We start from the raw sequence: 16,262 nt of genomic DNA on the forward strand, positions 1-16,262 counted from the left end.
ACGCGAGGTGCATGAAGGTGCATGCGCTCTTCATTCGGGGCACAGGTCTATTGTGTCAAAAATTATGCGGCTAGGTTATTCAGAAGCTGTTGTGCCCTCAGAAATTGGGGTACCAACGTTCCGCATACAGAATTTTGACGAGCAAAATAACTCAGAAGCTTTGCGGGAAAATCTTAACTTGCTGGAAGAACGCAGACTCTCTGCGGCGATAAACAAAGCCAATAATAAGCAGAAAATTGTAAAGTTCTACAATCAGCGTGTGCGTTCGCGCTCTTATAAGTGCGGGGACTTAGTTTGGCGTCAGAACGACGCAAGTCATGCGGAGGATACTGGGAAATTGGGCCCCCGTTGGGAAGGTCTATACAGGGTAGCAAAAGCAAGCAACACCGGGGCATACCATCTCGAGACATTCGATGGAAAACCTGTGAAATGCACTTGGCACGCGACATTGTTGAAAAAATGTTATATGTAGCTGGATGGACCTGATCACTCCTATTTATTTTAGCACATTATTTTTTCTATGCATTTTCTGTTCGTTTGGATGTGTCGCGGTTGTAATCATGATTAATGCCAATTAAATATTTACTCGCACATACTTTTGTTGTTTATTGCTTTCTTTTTTGTATGCGGTTCCTGCCTACTTAAGGGGTGTCCTCTAGCCCCCGTGCGACAGAAGGCTGTTTGGTTACATGGCTAGACATCAACGGCAGGCGAAAGGAATTGGTTTTCCCCTAGCCAAGCGCCACGCAGACTAGATGGCTGCCAAGTTGACTTAAAAATACAAGCATTGGTTTGCTTGTGCGTAATTACTCTCGCATTGGTTTGCTTGAGGAACTCTTAAGCATAAAAGCATTGGTTTATTTTTAGTTGCGTTGCTTACCATACAGCTAAAGTGCACCTCTAGTACATGACAAAGCAATAACGCAGTAGCTTTTGAGTCTAAATTGTTAAAGGTAAAATTGCTAAAGTATTGGTTTATTTTACGCAGTACCTGCGCATACGCATGAGTTTTGGTTAACTATGCGCATGGGCATGCGGTTCATCCTTTGTTTTGATTCGCGATATATAAACAAACTAATACGCTACGCATGCATAACACGATAATATATACAAAATTAAGTTATTACATGACAATTGTTTCTACAAATTGTCTGCCTGAACATAGGACTTACGGCGCAAACGGTTACAAGTTAACACTAATAGTCCTCCTTGAGGAACCCATCAATCGACATGTTCGGGTCCGCAGCAAACGCATTGATTAGGGGGATAGGGATGGCTGTGATGGCTTGTTCCGCCTCCATTAGCACCGCAGCCGTACCCTCTTTTAGCTTCTTTCGTACGATGTCAGGGTACGGCGGTGTCAGACCGCAAGCTCGGATCACCTCCAACACTGTGACGACCCGGAAATTTCTGAACAAATTTAAACTTTATCTTTAAACGATTTAATGTTTTCGACACGATAAGCAAAGTCTGTAATGTTGAGTCACGAAAGTTTTGGAACTATATTCATATAATCAATTATTCTTTGACTGTTCTCGACGATTCACGAACAATATATATATAACTTAATGTGCATATATATATATATGATTTCAAGTTATTTAGTAAACGATATTAACATTCGATTATTGATTCGATTAATATTTAGATAAGTTAACTAAAACGTTTAAGATGAACCAGTAAAACACTAATTTGCTACAGTATTTTCGAATTGCTACAGTACCCGAAAAGCTACAGTGTTTTCGAAAATCACTATTTGCTACGGTAAAAAACTTTGCTGCAGTAACTTTGCTACAGTAAAACACTATTTCAAAATGAAAATGTATATATTATATATATATATATATATATTAACAAATAGCGAGACGATGATTTATAGAAGTAAATGACCAAAACACTCGAAAGTTTAAGATATACTTTGAGTGGTATAGTTTATGGATAACTTAAGGCTATATTTTGGCAAAGGTACGTGACACGGTCCTCTGCAATCAGTACTCTCTTCATCTTCATCTCTGCAAACATACACGCATGCGTTAGAACATATAAATATATAGCAAACCGTTATGTTAGTACGTGATTATACTATTCCTACCCTTTCCATTCGGTCCGATTATGGCTGGACGCGCATCCTCCCATGGCCAGTGTACGGATATTTTTCCTAATCGCAACATCACGTTCCCATATGACCGGTGCACCAGCTGTGCATTAGCGCACTCCGCTAATAGCTTTGTTTCCTCATCATCAAGGACCGGGGTTTTGTTTACGTCCTTCTCCATATTTTCGCACCAGATAAGCGTTTGCGGAAAATTGGCACCAACTACAGATTGGTCAATGAAAAAGAAAGTTTCTTTCCAGTGACCCGCATTCGATTTTGGGGTTTTGGTGAAGTTTTGACGGGCGAAGAATGTGAACCAGGTTTGTGGTGGTTGGCTAAGCGGTATAGATGGCATAATACCTTAACCAAGGGTACCTTGTTGAGTGCAATGCACCACATCTCAAACAGTACTATCTTCCCTATGGCGTAAGGGTGTAGTTGCCCTAATACTACTCTGAAATGATCTAAAACGCCTAGGAAGAAGTCGAAGGGAGGAACCCTAAAGTTGCCATGCTTAAACGCATATTCGTAAATGGCCACCTTCTTCTCCGGTGGTTGGTGGGCGCGTTGATTGGACAGGGGTGGCACCGGATTGTACTTTGCTAACGGTGGATATTGCTTAACTAAGGAATCAATATGTTTCTGCTCTATGATCGATCTAACACTATCTACATAAGTCTCGTTAGCCTTAGTCATTTTCTATGAGTAATCGGAGGAGTACTAACCTTTAAATGTTGGCCAGAATGTTTGGATTTTGATCGGAATGAAAATTAGCAGCGTATCGGAGAAGCTAGTGGCAGAAAAACAGAAATGAGTGTGAATCGGGTCTATTTATAGTGAAGATTGGGAGTCATGGGGTGGAATGGAGTGATCGTGACTGTACACGTGTAACACAATCAACGGGTGGCATTTTATGCACGCGCGTGGATGTCAGTTGGGTGTGGTTCAATAGGCGCGCGTGGCTTGACACGCGCCTGCCAACTGCCACTTTACGTCTTGTCAGCCGAATGGGTTTCTGCGAAAGTGACAGGCATTTAATGACGTCGAAACGCACGCGGAAAATTAAATGCTAGCCGTTTTCTTGTTTTTTCTTTTTCGCTTAATAGTTTGATATCATATGTCTTGCGTCATATAACATCAAACCGGGGGGACATAATGATACCGCAACCCGCATGCGCAATGATACCGCAACTCGCTAGCATGCGTATGCGTGCACTTGTATGCGACATGCGGTATGCGGATTCGTATCGAATGCCTTTGTCCCCGGTACGGCAGTTACTTGGTCATCAAGTAAATATCTTTTCCATAATTATATCCGTGATTCGGGGGAGTTAGTTATGGACGAGATTATCATTATCTTAGACGATTCTAGAATTAGGGTTTGCCTATATATATCATTCTAGGATCACCACGTTACGTAACCATTGTCTGCTACTCATCTTACGTAATCAGCATCATCTCTCAAGGTTAACAGGTTAGTTCTTTATTAAACTAGCACCTACAACCTTATTTGGGGCCTTCTGATCAGCGACCGCTATCGAAGGTGGACTTAATCACTTGGCCACCCCGCCGACATCATCATGTCGGCCAGGGTTATTCACGGTAGTCGGACCGGAGAGCCTTGTTCTAAGATCCTTAAACCCCCTCCTACAACCTTATTTGGGGCCTTCTGATCATCGACCGCTATCGAAGGTGGACTTAATCACTTGGCCACCCCGCCGACATCATCATGTCGGCCAGGGTTATTCACGGTAGCCGGACCGGAGAGCCTTATTCTAAGATCCTTAAACCCCCTTTTACGCATTGAACAGGCATATTGACCTTATGGAAAATATATGCATGATCATTTTCTAAAACCAATTGGTGATAGAGGGACTTCCCCTTTGACTTATATGCATACATTTGTTTTTGTCCATGACCGATGTGGGATAACTTCCCAACACGCCCCCTCACATCGAGGCGTGGAACGGTTGTAGAGATGGCGGCAAGAAGAAGGCCTGACTCAATCTCTTTGTAGCGACGGCGGCACACACATGGGGGCCTGACTCGGACTCGCTTTGTAAAACCGTTTAACTGAGCTCTGATGCCATGACAGAATTGATAAATCGTATAGTGTAACAACATGTACAACATATAAATCCAAGAGTCCATCCTTTTCTAAAACCAATTGGTAGTAGAGGGACTTTTCTTTGACTTATATGCATACATTTGTTTTTGTCCATGACCGATGTGGGATAACTTTCCAACATTGCTCACTGCTCAAACAGAAACATAAAATTATGTGTTTTTCGTGGTATTTTAATGTATTGAGCTTCATGTAATTTAGGATCTTCGTGTATGTAATTTGAAGATTTTATCTCACTTATGGCTCATTAGCAGAGGATCAAAAATTAAAATGGAGTTTGAAGATCGGAGGAATTCTCCTAGAGGTTCAAAGGATTAAGCTGTTTGTTAGCATCTATATGTGGTGTATGTTTGTTTTTTTTTTGGTCTTTTTTGGTGGCTTTTTCAACAAAGTTCGTTTCTTGTGAGCAACGTTGTTTTGTTTGTAATTCTTGGGAGTTTTAATTATATGCTTAGTTTTGCCTTTCAAAAAAAAAAAAAAAATGTTTCTCATTTGGCTTTTGATACTTAGGTTGGGGGTTTAAGGATCTTCTAGTTGATTTTCGTATTTGGCTAGGTTGACTTTTGTTTCGTGTGTGTGTTTTTCGTTGTATCATGGTTCACTAGCTTTTTGCTAGTTTTCGTTTAGTTATAATAATATTTCCTTTCAAAAAACAATTAAATATATAAAAAATTATCACAGTTCTTCCGAATCTCTTTCACATACGTAAGCAGATTGCTCCTTCCCTCATCGTTTCACGATTCCAAATCGCCAAACTATTTCTAACGTTTGAAGCTTAAAAATCGTTGATATCTGATCGTGCAACAGAGTGTTCTAAGGATATCAACATTAAACGGCCTTAGATTAGTATGGATGACATGTACAAAGTTATAAATTTCTTATTAACTACTCCCTCCGTCCCATATTAATAGTACAGTATTTCATTTTAGGTTCTTCTAAATTAATAGCCTACTTCCATATATAGATAAAGTAATACGATAAAGTTCTATTATGCCCTTAATGTATGCGGATATGATTAAAAGAGAAAGAAAAGTATTGGTAAAACTGAAAAGTAAGCAGAAAGTACAGTATTTTTATGACATTTTCTTAAATTGTGCATTTTTTATCCGTGAACTATTAATATGGGACAAAGAGAGTAATAAATTTTGAAAACAAAAAATATAAAAAGGTTCATTTTCCAAAAAGAATAGTTATAAAAACGACATTGATTAGCAATGCTTTAATGATGTTATTTTGATTAGCAAATGAATGATTCTAGGTTCTAACTTAATAGTTAATATTATGTCAATTAAATAGATGGATTTAGTCAAAGCAATTTAGTATAATCTTTGTTATTAATTAATTAATTTTGTCTCTATTAATCGAGTCAACAAAAGCGTCGATTTATGACAACTTGACTGTCGTTTAGAGCCTAAATTGAATCCAGACAGGATTTAAAACTCATATAAATTTGATTCTACCATTTTCATAGCGTCTCATTCTTTATTTTTTATTTTTAAAATTCTTTCCTACTTATAGGCCGAAGGTCCTTTTGGAAGCAATCCCTCTATCCATAGAACATTGAGAGGGATGACATTATCTACTTTTGAGAGTGTATCACTCTGAGTGAAGAAATGACTTATTTTTATTTTAGGATAAGAAAAAGATTGTCTACATCTTACCTCTCCCGTACCTTGGTGGATTAGGTTATTATTATTTTTTTATTTTTTATTATATTTTTTGACAAAAAACTTCGGGATTGGGTTATGTTATTGTTGTTGTAAATTTAATTTTATGTATTTGAAAAAAAAAGTACATGATTTATGAAGGACTAGAACTGCCATAATAGAAACGTTAGTGGGGCGGAATTAAAAAACAACCGTCAATTTCACACTGGTATTCTAGTTCTAGCAGAAATCAAGCTCAAAACACACAAACACAGACAAGTTCAATCAATGGATCCCTTAACAGCACTTCGTGAGATGACAATGAGAAACGAGCTCGACAAAATCATCCGAGTCAATAACGAGTACCGATTCAACTCACTCTACTCGTTCCCCTGCACAATCGAAACTGCTTACAGATCAAAACAAGGTAATCTCTACACACTCGAAACCCTAGTTTACTTTATTAAAAACGTCAACGTCAAGCATCACGATTACATACGTAACGCCGGCACACAGAAGATTCCGGCCGTCACACTTCTCGATCGTAAACCGTTAGTTGACTACTTACAAGGTAGAATCACATCAACTGATGCAATTGAATACTTGCATGATTACCCTAACTTAAATGCCCTACCTAATGATGAGTTACAACCTGTTGTAAACGATGAACCTAGGGTTAGGGTTATTGAAAACCCTATCGATTTGATTAGAGCGATTGAGCGGCCGTTAAAGGATCGTGAAACGGTTTTGGAATGTAGGCATAGAGATTTTTACAGCGTGCTTACGGCCGCGACAAAACGTGATGAGGAACGGCAGCGAATGGAGTCGCAACAGCGGAAGGATGGATTAGTTGCTAAAAATAAGATTGATAGAGGTTTTGGCGATGAGTTAGGTTTAGGGTTCGACGGGCAGAAATTGAATGGGAGTAAGCTTGGTGACGGGGTGCCGATTATTTTGGTGCCGTCTGCTTCGCAGACATTGATTACGATATATAACGTGAAGGAGTTTTTGGAAGATGGAGTGTTTATACCTACTGATGTGAAGATGAAACAGATGAAAGGGCCGAAACCAGAGTGTGTGACTGTGTTGAAGAAGTTTAGTAGTAGGGATAGGGTTGTGACTGCTTATGAGGTGAGAGATAAACCGTCTGCGTTGAAAGCGGATGAATGGGGACGAGTTGTGGCTGTTTTTGTTTTGGGGAAAGAATGGCAGTTTAAAGATTGGCCGTTTAAAGACCATGTTGAGATCTTCAATAAAAGTAAGTATGATTATCCTCTGGTTTTTGTGAAGTTTCTTGATTTACAACTTTCGTTTGTGATGCTTATTGTTCTGCATGTTGCTTTTTCTTATGTTCAATTGCAGTTCTTGGATTTTACATGCGTTTTGAGGATGATAGTGTCGAGTCTGCAAAGATTGTGAAGCAGTGGAATGTGAAAATTATATCGGTGAGATTTGCTCATATGATACTTTAGGTCTTGCATAAAGGCATACCTGTTCTTCACATGTTATTCTAACCCTTCAGAAAACCTGTTTTATCTTCATTGTTTAGATAAGCAAGAACAAGAGACACCAGGACAGAGCTGCTGCACTTGACGTTTGGGACAGACTGGAAGAATTTGTTCGAGCACGCTCACGTTCTTAAGGTGTGCAATCAATCCTTGTATCCATATACAAAGTTAAAACCTAAATTGAACAAAGAAAGTAGTTATTCTTTAGTGCATACATTAGATGTGTAAGACAAATATAAACTAAAAATCTGTGGCTCTGAGCCTTGTGAAGGTTTGGGTGTCTGGCCTTATTTTTGTTAGTTATTCATATTCATTTTAGTCTTGACTATCATATAAATATTTAATTATTTATCCATATGCATATTAGCCTTGACTATCATATAAATTAAGTTGTGCAATTATTTTTTTCTATTTCACAGTTGAAATTGATTTTTTTTCTTTATTTTATCTCCTTGGCAGCACCAATAATTTTTCAATTATTATTAGTATATATATATATATATATACACACCCTATCAAAGACTTGCACTTCCGTAATCGTAGGTCATACGTGGGGTTATTTTAATATTATAAGTCATATGGAAATATTGATTTTTTGCAAAATCTGTGTGTTGATAGTTGAATACAATGCCATCTAATGAATCCTGCACGCTGCGTAGATGGAATATTGCGTTTGCTTATGCTGGTAGATGTGTCGAGAGCCAAAAGAGACCAACTTGAAGTCATGAAGAAAAAAGCTAAATTATGAGACTCAGTAACATCTTGTCTCAATAGAATTGCAGTTACTACAACTTCGCTGAACTGAAACACACTGTATATTTTAGATTGATTGTCATCTACGAAGCTACTGAAAGTCATTTTATGTACTTGATATAATCGAATGACATATCGTCTATTTATTTTGGATGTATGAAGTAACATTATCCTTGATGAAAAGCTATATTAGTGATCACATTTGATAGTATTTCATTAAAATTAGGCTTCATAAGAGGTACTGTTCTTAACCCTGTTGAAGATCCTTCAAAGTATTGGAAGTCAAAGGAAAAGAGAGTGGCTTCCAGGTAACTAACAGAAGCTGAATACATGTCTATGGCATTTAACTAGTTTGTGAACTTATATATGGCTGATTTCATTATTTAAAATCTGGTTTTGACAAATTTTATGGCCAGTGGCTGTGTTGTGATAATCAAGCAGCTATATATTTTCAACTTCTTTAGAAGACAAATTATATTAACAAATTAACATAGTACATAGGTGAATAATCGTAGTTAGAATAAACAAATTGAAAACTAATACTAATTGAATTAACAAAATTTCGATTTCAAAATATAAAAAGTGCCCCCACATAAAATGAAAAATGCAAGAATGCATTTATGGCACCACCCAACTACCTCTCCTCTATCTATTTCCTCTTCATCATCTCATATGACACAATTCTTCTAGTTACAAAAAAAAAAAACCTGAAATACAACATAAATCTGTGCAAGTATACATATAAATACATAGAATTAGATGGCAGATGATGGAGCATTGAGGAAATCTCTGGTATGTTTAGCTGTAATAATGGTGATAATAGGATTATACACACATTCATTGAAGAAAACATTGGCTACATATATTTTTGGGATGTTTGGAATTGGAGGAATTGTTCTTCCTGATTGGGAGTTTTTCGATCGTCCTGTTTCGGAATGGACTTCTCCATTATCTGTTCCTCAATCAATGCTTCCTCCTCACTCAACTCCATCTCCATCAAGGTACTACATACTACCACTCATTATTCTCTGTTTTAAATTTTGTTGGTGAGATTAATTTTTTTTTCTTTCTTTTTATGTAAAAGTTGCTTTCTATTTTGTATTAGAATTCATATATCCTGTTTTACACTTCAAATTGAAATTGATAGATGGTGACTGATCACTTATTTTACACAAGTTGAACATAATTAGTACTAGTAATAAGATAATTAAGTTTACTTAAGTAAATACGAAAGGATTTGTTTGTATTTTGGAATGCCATGCTTACTTAGGCCCCGTTTGTTTTTTATTTTTATTTTTGTTAAGTTCTGTTGTCTGAATGGTTGATTCACTCAGTACCCTCTTATTTAACTATAAAAAACTTTTCTTAGTTAAGAACAAGTTTTTAGAACATACTATGAGTGTGTTTGGCAACGAAGCTTTTAAGAGCTCAAACTTATTTTTTTCATAAACTTAAGCTTCTACCGTTGTTTGGTAGACAAAATTTTAAGAACTTGTTGAAAACAAGTTCTGAAAAATGAAGCTGGTTGAAGTAGGTTTTAAAAATAAGCTAAGAACTTATAAAATGAGAAATTACATAAATATCCCTTGTATAATTATGCATCGCATGTTTGTGTTTGTCAATTTACATGTTTAAGCTACGGTTCAAGTTAGTTTTTGTCAATTTACATGTTTAAGCTACGGTTCAAGTTAGTTTTTGTCAATTTACATGTTTAAGCTACGGTTCAAGAAAAGTTTATCTCAAACATTATAAAAATAAACTTCAACTATAAGTTGCAGCTCGAAAAGTAAGCTCCACAGCTCCAATAATAAGCTCCATCAATAAAGTTATGCTCAATAAAGTTATGCTCAATAAAGTTATGCTCTAGGCCGGAGGTCCACTCGGAAGCAATCTCTCTATCCGTCGAATAGAGAGAGGGATGACTTTCTCTACTTTTGAGAGTGTTTTCACTATAGGTGGAGAAATGACTTGTCTTTATTCTCGGATAGGGGAAGGATTGTCTACATCTCACCTCCCCCATACACCACTTATGTGGTATTGGGTTTTGTTGTTGTTGTTGTAATAAAGTTATGCTCTACTAGTTTCACCAAACACACTCAATGTCACATAAAACATTGAATTTGTTTTATTAATAATAGAAGTTTTTTTAGCGAGAATCCTTTAAGACTGTAATGTATAGGCTTAATATGCATAAATTGGTATGCTCCAACTTATATACAACGGTGATATTTAGCGTTTATGATCCGGATACAATTATCTACGGATGATTTAAGGTATCAATGACAACTTAGAGATGTCGATATCATTTTTTTGATATATTTATATATATGGATGATAACTTTCTGGTTTATTTGGCAGGTTTAGATTCTACCCGATAAGAACAATAATATACACAATTGTATACGGGTATGCGTTCTATAAATGGTGGATGTACATATCAACATAAGCTCTCATTTTCAACATTTCGAATGGATTTAGCTCCCATATGTGCAAGTGAAAGCAAGTTACCACTGTGTTGAATCAATGTCAATTCCTAGAATCTGATAAATGACACCGTTTCAGTAGGTTTTAGGATGTTATTACAATGTCTTCTTCATTAGCTTTGATTGTTACAGAAAGGTTTTCGAGTGAAATTTTGTTTTGAGTTGTTGCTTTGTATTGCGCATGTACATTTATGTATCCGAAAACAAGTTGGATTTGATAATTATTTCGGTTTAGATTGCTAGTTGATTCAAAGCTAATAGAAAGATTTCATGCTCTAAGGAGTAAGGACTAAGGTCTAAGCAGATAATTTTCAGGAATTTTGCATATTTCTTCATCCCCATTGTTTAATTAAACGTATTAGAAGTACATAATCCTTGATTCCTTTCTACTTTTACTGTGTACCTGAATCTATCCGAAACAACTATAACATAATGCCTGCATGTGACCTGATTTAACCAGTTCAGAGGCTATGTGTTCAGTTCTAGACTTGTTCATCTCATTTAGGTTCCATCTGATTCAATACTATACCGGACCAGGCCATTAGCTTTTCAAACTTAAAACTACTCATTTTAGAATTGTATTTTCTCGACCATAATAATACATTAATCAGCAAGTCTATGATCCGATTTTGGTTCTAAACTGGCGAAGTTAGCTGCCATTATAGGTTATAATCCCTTGATGAAAATCATCACATCAAAACACTATCTGATGTTTTTATAATCAATCAACATAGGAGGTTGATTGATAAATTATGAATCACTTTAGGTTCAATCTAATTAGGATGCCAATGTATCAACATATGTAATCATTATTTGCTATTTTTAGGATGAAGAAGTGGTTTTTAATCACCAATTTTTTGATACAACTAAAACCACGAATTCTATTCTATTCTATTCTATCTACAGATTAATAATTAATAATGTAAATAATAACTATAAATAAATATAAATAATATACTAACTGGAGTTGTTAAATACTAATATAGTAACAGTTTTGTAATCTTTAATTAATAGTTAATACTAGTATTTGTATATATACAATCAAAGGGGAAAAAGCAAATACAAAACAAAATTCTTAAAAATGTCGACGATCACCATTCCGGCAGAAGTTCCTCCGGTCTCCGAGGATGTTGAGCGACTGCATAAAGCTTTTGAAGGTATATATATCTAATCTATCTAATCTCCTTATTAAACGTCATCTAAATCTAATTTTCAATTACGTTTGATCAATGATCAATTACGAATACTACCTTCAATCTTTAAATATTCTCATCATTTTGTCAATCCTTTATATTCTCTTCTATTCCGTATTTATTTTATTTTATTTTTATATAATGTATATGTTTGCTATTGGTCAGCTTCTTGTTTTTTTGTGTTCGGATCGACCATGAAATGATTATGATCTAGTTATTTGCCTACACGTAAATTGTTAATCCTGTATGTAACATTATATTATATTTATATACTATATTAATATTAATATGATATAATTGCATGTTTTTTGTAACATTGGAGAATACAAATATGATCATTTCAATACAATTCAATTTTTTGCTATAATATTTCTTCACATCTCTCGTGTAATTTTTATTTGTATTGATATTTGCTACGTAAACAGTTTTGAAAGTGTTTTGCTTCTCCTTTTATTTATTTTTGTTACTCGGTATTTGTTATCAAGGATGGGGAACAAATGAGGGTTTGATCATTGAGATATTATCTCATAGAAATGCGGAACAACGCAAGCTTATTCGACACACTTACTGTGAGACGTACAATCAAGAACTACTTAAAGTACTTGACAAAGAACTTTCACGTGACTTCGAGGTATAAATTTCGTGTATTACATCCTGTTTTCAGACAAATGCTAAAAAATGTAATTGAGACGGAGTGATAATTATATGTTCTCATTTTGAATTAATCTTGATGGTTGTTGATTTAGAGAATCGTTCTCCTTTGGACACTTGATCCATCTGAACGTGATGCGTTTTTGGTCAACGAAGCAACAAAGAAAGGAGATAAATGTAATCAAGTTATTGTTGAAGTAGCTTGTACCAGATCTTCAAATGATTTGCTTCTTGCTAAGAAAGCCTATCATGATCGTTATCAGAAATCTATTGAAGAAGATGTTGCACATCACACGACCGGGGACTTTCGAAAGGTACAAAGTAAAACATCTTTAACATACAACGACTATTTTTGTCCGTTACAGACAATTCGCGTATTATGTTATGGAACCTAATGTTATGGAAATTGCTTATATGAATCGTAGTAATATGTTTTGTTAACATATTAATCGTAGTAATATTATTAAGAATTTTTCTAACGACAACCCTAATGGCTTGCGTTAAGATGCAAAAAAAGTTTGTTAATGTTAAGGATTTTGTTGACCACAACCCTTAGTGTTGTCGTTAACGTGCTTTATTATTTTGTACAATGTGATAACCGTTAGTTAGAAAGTGACTGGTAACCGCTATGTACAATCATATAATGCATCTTAACGACAGTCCTAACCGCCCCTAAGGGCTGTCTTTAACAAAATCCTAATTTTAATAACTGTCACATTAAAGTCAAAAGTAACCACTATGTGCAAGTCTTTTATGCACATTAACAACAGTCCTTAGGGTTGTCGTTAGCAAAATCCTATTTATAGTTATAAATAATTACTGACTGGTCCATTTAGTCACTTTTAACTCTTGTGAATGTGAGTGATGCAGCTGTTGTGGCCTTTAGTGACGAGTTACAGGTACAAAGGAGATGAAGTGGACATGACACTTGCAAAAACAGAAGCTAAGCTACTTCATGATAAAATCACAGAAAAATGTTATAGTGATGACGATTTCATTAGAATTCTTACCACAAGAAGCAAACAACAGATTAATGCAACGCTTAATCATTACAAAAATGAGTTTGGACAAGACATTAACAAGGTATATATGATCATCTCCAATTAATATTCAAGTAACAATGTTAAGAAATAATTACTCATTTTAAAGTTTTTGATGTACAGAATCTGAAAGACGACCCAAATGATGAGTTTTTAAAGATACTACGAGCCACGATAAAGTGCTTGACGAACCCTGCAAAGTACTTTGAGAAAGTATTGAGGCTAGCTATTGATAGAAAAGGGACGGATGAAACTGCACTCACGAGGGTTGTTGCTACGCGAGCTGAATACGACATGAAAGGCATTAAAGAAGAGTATAAAAAGAGGAGCAGTGTCTCTTTAGATGAAGCCATCGCTAAAGATACTAGAGGAGACTATGAGGACATGCTTATCGCTCTCATTGGTTCTACAGAGGCGTAAAATGATCGAGCTTGTTTGAGATTCATTTACGGTTCAACAAGCTTAATTTTGAAATTTTTGTTGACTATGGCTTATGCGTTTGTGGGACTTCAATTGCACTTGCAGTTGCACGTAAGGTCAAAAATAAGTTCTTATTTAGAACATATAATAATAATACTAAGTGTCACTCGAATACTACAATAAGATGTGTGTGATAGTAGTACTAAGTGTTACTCGTACAATACAATAAGGTGTGTGTGATACTTTATAGCTTATAATAATAATAATGCATAAAATTCTTTGATCATGCCTAAAGAACACAAAATTATTATATCATTAGAGATCAATATTTCTGATACCTTCTTGTTAATCTGCATTATGTTTTCTACCCACTATCAGATATGTTTGGTTGTTGGTGACATACAAAACGACTAAACTATCACAACTTAGAATACCGAATAATGAGTGTGTTTAATCAACACGATATATGTAATTTTTGATCTTGGGTAACACATAAAGAGCGAAGTGGATGGTTATAATAGAACATCAAAAACGAAAATAGGAGTATCTAGTTTGTAGGTCCACGATTCGACGCGTAATGCAAAAATTTTTATTTGTAATTTTAAATAATGACAAGGCAATTACAATATGTGCACTTTTATATATTTATACAATACAATGTATTTTCGAATAATGATTATAAACTTCAAATAATGATAATGCAATTTTGAAATATGACTATGAAATATCGCTATACATTTCACATTCTGAGTATGACTATCCAAATTTGAATAATAAATATACAATTTAAATAGGATAATCACTTAAAAACAAATTACATAGTCATTATCGAAATTGCATAATTTATTCGAAATTGCATAACCATTATTCGAAATTGAATGTATATTATTTGAAACAGCATATCTATATTTTGAAATTGCATAACTATTATTTGAAATTGTATGGCCATAATTCGAATTTACATAAACATTATTCGAAAGTGTATATTGATTGCGTACTCATTATTCAATATCTAATAATAATTAATAATTAAATAATTAATAATAATAATAATAATAATAATAATATAATAATAATAATAATAATAATAATAATAATAATAATAATAATAATAATAATAATAATAATAATAATAATAATAATAAATAAATAAATAAATAAATTTTGTAGTCAAACATGCAAAAGAGTTGAATAGAAAAAGGAAAGAGTAAAAATATAGATTTTTATTTATATTTTTGGTCCATACAGACATACTGTTTTAGTAAAAAAAAAATAATAAGTTTAAAGATGTCGATTTCAATAGTAAAATGCCACAAAAGTTGCCAATCACATGTAACAAAAATCACGCTATTTAGTATACTGATAAATAAATTGTTACAAATAATTGTGAAAATATAAATTAAGAAAAAAACAACATGCGATAATTATAATTATCACATAGAATTGAATTGGAAAATATACAAGAACACGAATACTAACTATCAATATTTGCGCTTTTTAAATTAAATTTTTCGTAGTTTTTTTTCGTTCATTGTTTCTTTGCAAAACAAAATTTAAATAACCATTTAGGCTTTGCTCAAGAGGCCACCAAAGCTACTAGTGTAGTTGTAGGTGAGTATGATTCTTGACAATGTTTTTTCGGACCTACATAAGAATTTACCATGAAATGTGTTTAACCTGATCATAGTGATGACTAAATTCCCGATGTCCATATCATTTGTGTGAATACATTGGTGTAAACTTCGTTTGACTATATATATATATATATATGTATATACATATATATATATATATATGTATATATATATATATATATATATATATATATGTATATACATATATATATATATATATATATATATATATGTATATATGTATATGTATATGTATATGTATATATATATATATATATATATATATATATATATATATATATATATATATATATATATATATATATATATATATATATATATATATATATGTATGTATGTATGTAAAATTTAAACACATCTTTTCAATATTCACACGTATTTTTTATTGGTTTATTATTTATCATTTACATAATGGCCAGATCACAAAATAAAGTAGCAAATTAACCAAGATAATAAGACGCGACTCACATATTAATGGAGCAAAGATAAAAAAAAAAAATGCACTAGCAACTAAAAACACATAAACACTGTTAAAAAGGACTAAGTAACACGACGCTCAGGAACAATGTAAAAATCCCCAAATTAATGACTTCGTCTCATAAACTATACTTTAGGGATTTTGCATTTGAAAAAAATTTAAATTATACCAAAGACAAACCAACTAAAACCCCAAAAACTATTCTTAGTCATGAT

The 16,262-nt window shown here is 34.0% G+C and overlaps 3 protein-coding genes across 4 annotated transcripts; all 3 read left to right on the forward strand.

The window, feature by feature from the left end:
• Positions 1-6,115: 6,115 nt before the first annotated feature.
• On the forward strand, positions 6,116-8,316 carry LOC139847730 (protein CDC73 homolog). 2 transcript variants are annotated; one of them, XM_071837453.1, is made up of 4 exons: positions 6,116-7,124; positions 7,229-7,311; positions 7,416-7,509; positions 7,993-8,316. In XM_071837453.1, the coding sequence occupies exons 1-3, from the start codon at positions 6,155-6,157 to the stop codon at positions 7,506-7,508; spliced, it is 1,146 nt and encodes a 381-aa protein (XP_071693554.1). In that variant the 5' UTR covers positions 6,116-6,154; the 3' UTR covers position 7,509; positions 7,993-8,316. The 2 variants fall into 2 exon arrangements, with proteins under 2 accessions (XP_071693554.1, XP_071693555.1); XM_071837454.1 differs by having other exon boundaries at positions 8,034-8,316.
• Positions 8,317-8,828: 512 nt separating this feature from the next.
• Positions 8,829-10,766, forward strand: LOC139850636 (signal peptidase complex-like protein DTM1). The gene is made up of 2 exons (XM_071840189.1): positions 8,829-9,128; positions 10,486-10,766. Exons 1-2 carry the CDS (start codon positions 8,887-8,889, stop codon positions 10,571-10,573), a joined length of 330 nt encoding a protein of 109 aa, XP_071696290.1. The 5' UTR covers positions 8,829-8,886; the 3' UTR covers positions 10,574-10,766.
• Positions 10,767-11,691: 925 nt separating this feature from the next.
• Positions 11,692-13,914, forward strand: LOC139848080 (annexin Gh1-like). The gene is made up of 5 exons (XM_071837806.1): positions 11,692-11,767; positions 12,289-12,434; positions 12,550-12,768; positions 13,325-13,537; positions 13,618-13,914. The coding sequence occupies exons 1-5, from the start codon at positions 11,692-11,694 to the stop codon at positions 13,912-13,914; spliced, it is 951 nt and encodes a 316-aa protein (XP_071693907.1).
• Positions 13,915-16,262: the final 2,348 nt, after the last annotated feature.

Source organism: Rutidosis leptorrhynchoides, chromosome 5, assembly GCF_046630445.1.
Source record: "Rutidosis leptorrhynchoides isolate AG116_Rl617_1_P2 chromosome 5, CSIRO_AGI_Rlap_v1, whole genome shotgun sequence".
In the NCBI taxonomy this organism is placed as follows: domain Eukaryota; kingdom Viridiplantae; phylum Streptophyta; class Magnoliopsida; order Asterales; family Asteraceae; genus Rutidosis; species Rutidosis leptorrhynchoides.